The sequence below is a fragment of the Aphis gossypii genome, chromosome 2 (assembly GCF_020184175.1).
Source record: "Aphis gossypii isolate Hap1 chromosome 2, ASM2018417v2, whole genome shotgun sequence".
Lineage (NCBI taxonomy): Eukaryota > Metazoa > Arthropoda > Insecta > Hemiptera > Aphididae > Aphis > Aphis gossypii.
In genome coordinates, this window is record NC_065531.1 from 11,653,575 (window position 1) to 11,660,348 (window position 6,774).

The following is a 6,774-nucleotide window of genomic DNA, read 5'->3' on the forward strand; positions in this document are numbered from 1 at the left end:
ACAACGTATGTTTCTTTGGTAATTATTATTGTATTCTTATTGTTGGTTTTTTCCTCGTTACAGATGAACCCATCGTACTCCACCAATTCAATAAAGTAGCCAGTGATTTGTATGAGACGGCCGAAGTCATTTGTCGGGTGCAATCGTATCCTCGACCTGAATTCCAGTGGAGTTACAATAATCACATGGCTCCTTTGTTGGCCGGCAGCGACGGTCACTACGAAATAAACACGACCATAAACGAAAGCGGTGGTGACATTTACACTAGCGTATTGCAAGTATCTAATCTTCGAGAGACGGATTATGGCGATTACAGTTGTCGTGTAGCCAACACTTTGGGAAGCGTAAAGCCTACAATTAAACTACAGCCTAAGGGACCGCCTGACCATCCAGAAAACGTAACAGCTCTCGATATTGGCCACAATAATGTCGTCTTACAATGGAACAGTGGTTTCAACGGTGGTGTTCTCAGCACCAAACACTTTGTAAGCTACAAAAAGGTTTCCGTAGATGAAAACGAATTCGACAGTGATTGTTACTCAGTGAAGAGGTCCAATCAACCAGAAAGATGGCAAGAGTTTGATTGTCTAACCAAAAACCCCTGCAACGTGACTAACTTGGAACAACATCAAAGTTACTTATTCAAGGTAAATATTGCTTAATAGGTATAACACTTAAAATAAATATATATACATGTACGTATATTGTATAAACTTATCTGAGTCGAGTAAATAAATACATCATGGTTGAACAAATGTTGAAATGTATAACAAAAACGTAGGTGTAGTGAAACGGAACTAAGTTCAAGTCATAATTAATAAATAATTATGCTTTTGAAATAATTTCTAAGCTTTTTGTTTAATTATTATATATCATGCGATAAATATAATAATATTATGTTACTTAATACTTTTGGTACATAGTAGACTACAATAATTAAATATATAGAATTGAATATGTAACCTAATTAAAATTTTAATTTATTTTTAGGTAAAAGCTTACAATACTAAAGGGCATAGCGAATATTCGCAAGAGACCGTAGCTATGACTAAAGTGGATCGTATACCAGCACCTCAACGTGTAACATTTGATCCTGAATCTCATGCTTTAACTATCAATATCGGTGCAACTTGTTTACAACTGGTAAGATTTGACTTGTATACTAAAATTTTAATTTTTGTCATTTTATAGTTTGGAAAAAGTTTAAACCAAGTGTCGTAAAAATGTTTATTAATCTTTGTCAATATATTTCTATAATTTTTATTCAAAATAATTTTTAAAATAAAAAAAAGTTATATTAAAAATTAAAAAGATTACAATTTACAAATGCATTGTTTTTAAGGAATTTATTTTAAGCAATATGAGGAATAAGGATTATACTATGTACCGCACAGATCGTATAACTTGCACTATTGTGTATGAGAACTCTTTTTTCGCTAAAAGTTTTTTTTTGTCCTGCTAATCTACTTATCAGATAATGTTTCTGAAACGGATTTAAATTATTTAAAACTTTACCTACATTATACAGACTACATATTCTTTTTTCAACAGTTTCTTAAATTTCAATATTTAACCCAGAAATATTTATGCGTTTTCATTTTAAATAATAATACAAAAAAAAAAATGTGTCAAAGTGTCAACTAATGGGTGGCTTCTTATTTTAAATATGCATTACATTTTATTTCTGTCATCACATATACTTATTATGCTAGATGATACAGATTGTGTATATCTTAATATAAAATAATAATAATACTACAAAAAAAAAGTTGGGAAAAATAAAAAAATAAAAAAGTATTAAAGTAAAGTTATTGACAAATTCAAATATGTTTTTAAAATTGTACTATGGAATAACTTACTACTATAAACAAAAAAAAAAAATCAGTACTTTTTACATACAAAAATGTCTCACTCAGAGCCGCATTAATCATTTAAAAGTTCTATACTCTATAGCAATCATTGGAACAAATTATTAGTTACTAAACAAAAAAAAAACTTAAACCTTGAAAAATATTTAAATTATAATAAAATATTTTTATAATTTTTATAAAAGTACTTTTATTTATTAATTATTTATCTTTTTAAATGTATATTATTGTTATTTAACATACCTAAGTTAATAAATTTAATTTTTTTTTATTAGGTTGGTGTTGTTGAAGCATCTATGGGAGGTGCTCGTGAAGATTGGCACTTGATTGAAACTTTGCCACTGGCAGTTAGTGGCAGTACATCTACACATCGTGAAGCTACCATACTATCTTTAGTTTCACGTCGCCAGAGCACTGGTGCTCGTTCATTAGATGAAGATGATCTAAACTTAATTTCGGGCAATGAAGATGAAGACCTAATTGATAAACCTGCAGATGATGTCCGCATTAGAGTCCGACTGTGTCTTCGGTCTAGTCAAACCACATGTGGTGATTACACAGAAGCAGAAAGTAAGTAGTTTTGATAAAGAAAAACACTACTAATCAATAAGTTATTTAAGAATGAAATTATTAAATATTAAATTATTTTTAGTTGGTGCAAATTTTGTAAAAGAACAACAAGCGATGGCCACTCCCACTTTAATTGCTCTGGTCATATCGTGTGCTGTTTTCATTCTGTTTGTGGCACTTTTGTTTATTTTCTGTCGTTGCAAGCGCAAAACAGCCAAGAAAACTACAGGCAAAGAATATGAAATGGATTCTTCAACGTAAGTTCTCTAAGCCATTTGTTTCCCTATTCTTGTAATTATACCTAGTTTTAGTTTTTAACTAATACAATGTATATTCAATGGGTTACTAAAATTGTAACACTCATTTACTTTTATTAAATGCTTTAATATGAAATTCCAAGAAATTTTAATTTCAATTTAATTTTAACATTTTCCAAATTATTTTGTATCAGATTAGATATCTACAATATAGTTACTGGATTTATATAGGATTTTACAAAATGAATATAGTGCATAGTGCATTAATATTACAAATGTATTTACAATTATTTTAGTATCTTATAATTTAATACATAAATATATTTAGGATAGTTTGACTCAGTTTTTCAAAAAATATTTATTTTTGTACTTGCAATAATATATTATATAACTTGTAGTTTTAAATTATATTGATGTTAATGTTTAACGAACTAAACTTGGTAGTGTATAACCTGAAATTGAATTTGTTATATCTTCTATGTAAAACAACTATTATTCATATTTTACATTATTCTTTCTATGATTACACGCTACATTTGGCGTTTTTGTAATTGGTGAGTATAATAAATTTTGGGCCATTTGCCATTCACATTTAGGTTAGATAATGCTTCTTAGATTTTTTTTTTTTTTATTTTTAGATTTTAGTATTACATTTTTTATGCTTTTGAATATCAGTTAATATTGAAAAGTCTGTTGGTTATTTTTTTTTCATATATTATTTTTTTTTTTTTTTACAGCGTTCACCCTAGTATTATACATGGACCCCCACCCTACACTGAGCCTGGCCTTGACAACAAAGCATTACAGCAGTCTGTAGATCTAGTTCACGATGTTACTAAGAATGGTGTATATGGATCTCAAAATGACTACAACACTTATCACACGGGCAACGGATTGCGTCCGAATGGTGAATGTAAGCTTTATTAAATAACGACTAAATGAATGTGTGTGAAACTTTTTAAAACAGAAATTAATGATGATTTGGAATTGAGGGATTTTTGACACAAAAAAAGAATATTCTATTACTGGTTTACTAATATGTATTTATTTATTTTTAGGGGTTAATGTTGGATATGTAGAAAACAGTTATTCCAATTCCAATAATGGTGGTTCAGTTAACTCTCAAGATTCTCTATGGCAATTGAAAATGGGTGGCAATGGTAGCACTGGTGGTACACATATATCTCGCGATGATCATTTACATATGGCTGAGCGCATGAACCACTATGGTAATTATATTTTATAGTTATTATAATATTATCTATATTATGTTTATTTTAAATGTACATGATTCAAGTACACTTTAAAGTTTAAATATTGTATTAACTATTATGTTTTTCAAGTTTCCAATAAATAATTGATTGTTGATTTCATTTTATAGGAGGTTATGATCCTTTGACTCACGGTGGCTATGGAAATATGGATGATTATGCACACTATCCTCAACTTACATCGGCCAGCCCTGATTATAGCACTCACAGTCATGTACCGTCAAGGCAAGACTATATTCATAGCGGCCATTTACAACCGGCCGATAAAACCCGTAGACGGGACCCTCATCTTGGTATGTATCATAATCTTTTAAAATTAATATCTTCTCAACATTTCAACAAGTACAATATTAATTAGAACCTATTTTTTTGTTTTAGAATCACCATATGGTGACGTGAGTGGCTTGCCTGACCCTTACCTTGAGCAGCTTATTGACAATGAGGAGCACATGAAACCTCAACCACATCTGTCTATGTCATATGACGAAAGCCTCGAGTCAGGGTATTCTACACCAAATTCACGGACGCGACGCATAATCAGAGAAATTATTGTTTAAATGCGCTGCATTGCCCTATGTGTATAGTGTTTTAATTTTGACATTTTTCTTGTACATAAACAAATGTCGTTGTGTTGTTAAGGTGTCATCAGATCTCAAAATTTTGTTTGTGCTCAACATCCATCTTTAGATCATATTGTAAACTTTAGTTGTATTCCGTTTTTCATTACACTGCCTTTGTGTTCTATAAACATGCAATCTATGTATGTAAACAATTTTTATTTGCAATCTTGACGAACGTTGAGATATTTCATTTCATTGATAAACGCGTACGGCTTTTACAAAATGCACTTATTATAAAGATCATCTGTAAAATGATCCATTTGTTTTTATTTATTTTTTTTTTGACCATTGTAATGCTAGTTATTTTGATAACATTGGAAATGTAAAACATTTTTACTACAATATTTCTTTTATATGATATTTATTATTTGTATTGTGTTTTGTTGTAACTTTGTGTAACAGTTTGTTTCTCATTTACTGTATTATTATATTCAATTACACAAAAATTATGTGTGTGACTCGTTATCATGACTCATTCAAATTTTATTATTTTTTTAAATCTCTAATTTTGAAATAATTGAAACATTTGTATGGTGATAACTTAATTACGGCATTAAACCTACTACAGTATTAATTTCAACGCACATCAATAAAAAGACATGTTCCTCATACTTTATCTTCATTATAAAAGATCAATTTTCTATATATATTTATTTTTTTTTATGTTTTATATTTTGGTTGTTTACAGACCCAAGACTGTCCGGTATTTTACTTAATTTCTTGACCTCTTATGTACACTCATGAAGAGTTGTAATAAACCTGGCAGAAACCATATTCTCTATAGTTTATGTATTTTTTCAGTTTTGAGCTTAGTTCCTATTTTCAACAAAGTTCAAAGTTTTGAAAGATAATTTAATGGTGCATGAGTGTACATTGATTGGTCAAGAAGACTTTGAATATTATTATTATCAGAACAAATTAGGTATGTGCCATTATAAATTAATGTGCTAATAAACATCATGTAAATATATATATAAACATATGTATTTTTTTGTTCATAATGTCATTATATTTACTTAAGTATATTTATTTTAATAGAACAGTTAAGTAATTTAAATGATACAATATATAATACATTTATAATGAAGTTATAATTTGACTGCTATAAGAATGAGTGTTTCTCAAATTTGTTTTTTTTTTTTTTTGTAAATTTTGTTTTTTATTTTGTATTGATATTTTAGTTTTTTTTTTTTAAATAAAGAAAAGAAAATAGATATTGTATATATATATTTAAGTCCCATAAATATTATAATACTATTTTAGCCTTTTAGAACCTATACTTTAAATTTATTTTTGTGTATAAAATGTGAAAAATTAAAATAACATGCAACAAAATAATATTGTTAATGGTCTGCTTTGTATTGTCACACAGCCCATAACCAGTTGCATAATATATATATATATAATATTACTTAAGTATACTTTTCCCCAGAGTATTAATTTTTTTAAATATGACTTGTTGTTTTTTTTTCTCATATTGATTTTGCTGTTAGTCATTATTCTTCATTGTGCAATTCGTGGAATATTATATTGAAATAAAAGAAAAAATATATTATGTACTAAATGACTGTCTAAATTATTAAAAAAAAAAACATTTTTCTTACCAACCAAAATAATTTATTGTTTACAATTAGTATACGTTTTACAATTGATAATGCTAGCTAAAACATTGTATGCTTCATATATTATAATTTAAAATGTCAATAATTACCATCTGTGTAGATTAAGTGAATATCACTTACTATTTTAGTGCAGTACTCTAGTCATGTGACATATGTGAAAATAGATAAATTCTTCAATTTGGAAACCTGATTCTATAAGCTATCCAATTCAAGAAGGCATATTACTAACACATGAGCAAACTAATTTGTTTTGGTTTTCAGAATGTTACCTCAAACATATTATCCTATTCAAATATATACATGTCTTAGAATCAAAATATGTACTAGTTTCAATATTAAATAATGAAAATATTGGTATAATTATAGATAGAGTATATTGAACACAAAATAAATTAGCAACATAAATATTATATTTTATTACACATTATATTATATTGTATTCGATATTCATATAATTAATATGCACAATGCATTATACTATGAGTATTCAAACTATAACCTATGGTCATATTTGACCTATTTCATCGGATAAGTAAAGTTTATACTGACTCGCTAAGTACAGCAAA

At 27.9% G+C, this 6,774-nt stretch overlaps 1 protein-coding gene across 3 annotated transcripts in view; it reads left to right on the plus strand.

Moving 5' to 3' along the window:
- Window positions 1-6,150, plus strand: part of LOC114127289 (hemicentin-2) — a 50,467-nt gene extending 44,317 nt beyond the window's left edge. Inside the window, exons 5-12 of one of the 3 annotated variants that reach the window (XM_027991481.2) lie at window positions 64-647; window positions 991-1,143; window positions 2,144-2,438; window positions 2,521-2,695; window positions 3,433-3,608; window positions 3,754-3,924; window positions 4,077-4,259; window positions 4,345-6,150. In XM_027991481.2, the coding sequence (XP_027847282.1) occupies window positions 64-647; window positions 991-1,143; window positions 2,144-2,438; window positions 2,521-2,695; window positions 3,433-3,608; window positions 3,754-3,924; window positions 4,077-4,259; window positions 4,345-4,523 (1,916 nt within the window). In that variant the 3' untranslated portion in view covers window positions 4,524-6,150. The remainder of the gene's footprint in view (window positions 1-63; window positions 648-990; window positions 1,144-2,143; window positions 2,439-2,520; window positions 2,696-3,432; window positions 3,609-3,753; window positions 3,925-4,076; window positions 4,260-4,344) is intronic. The other 2 variants (XM_027991482.2, XM_027991483.2) reach the window with 2 other exon arrangements.
- The last annotated feature ends 624 nt before the right edge of the window (window positions 6,151-6,774 follow it).